At 65.6% G+C, this 279-nt stretch overlaps 1 protein-coding gene across 1 annotated transcript in view; it reads left to right on the top strand.

Annotated features, from left to right (window-relative positions):
* The window catches only part of CADM3 (cell adhesion molecule 3), a 2,303-nt gene extending 2,043 nt beyond the window's left edge, over positions 1-260 (top strand). Inside the window, exon 6 of the mRNA XM_010080688.1 lies at positions 166-260. Coding sequence (XP_010078990.1) covers positions 166-260 — 95 coding nt within the window. The remainder of the gene's footprint in view (positions 1-165) is intronic.
* Positions 261-279: the final 19 nt, after the last annotated feature.

A 279-nucleotide genomic window follows, 5' to 3' on the forward strand; every position in this document is an offset into this window, starting at 1 on the left:
GCACATGGGGGTGGTGGGACGGGGCCACGTGGGGATGGGGACAGCAGGCACCCCTGCATGCACGGGGCCGAGGCAGGGTGCAGGGGCAGGGTTTTGGGGTGTGAGCAGGATGCTGCGCCGCGTGGGGCAGGCAGTCACCCAGCTGTGCCTCTCCTCCTTTTTCAGACAAGCCAACAGCGAAGATTGAGCCACATCCCCAATACCCACGGGAGGGCGAGAAGCTCCAGCTGCAGTGCGACGGGCAGGGCAACCCCATGTAAGACCCCCCCTCATCTTCCT

The sequence above is a fragment of the Pterocles gutturalis genome, unplaced genomic scaffold (assembly GCF_000699245.1).
Source record: "Pterocles gutturalis isolate BGI_N339 unplaced genomic scaffold, ASM69924v1 scaffold31274, whole genome shotgun sequence".
Lineage (NCBI taxonomy): Eukaryota > Metazoa > Chordata > Aves > Pterocliformes > Pteroclidae > Pterocles > Pterocles gutturalis.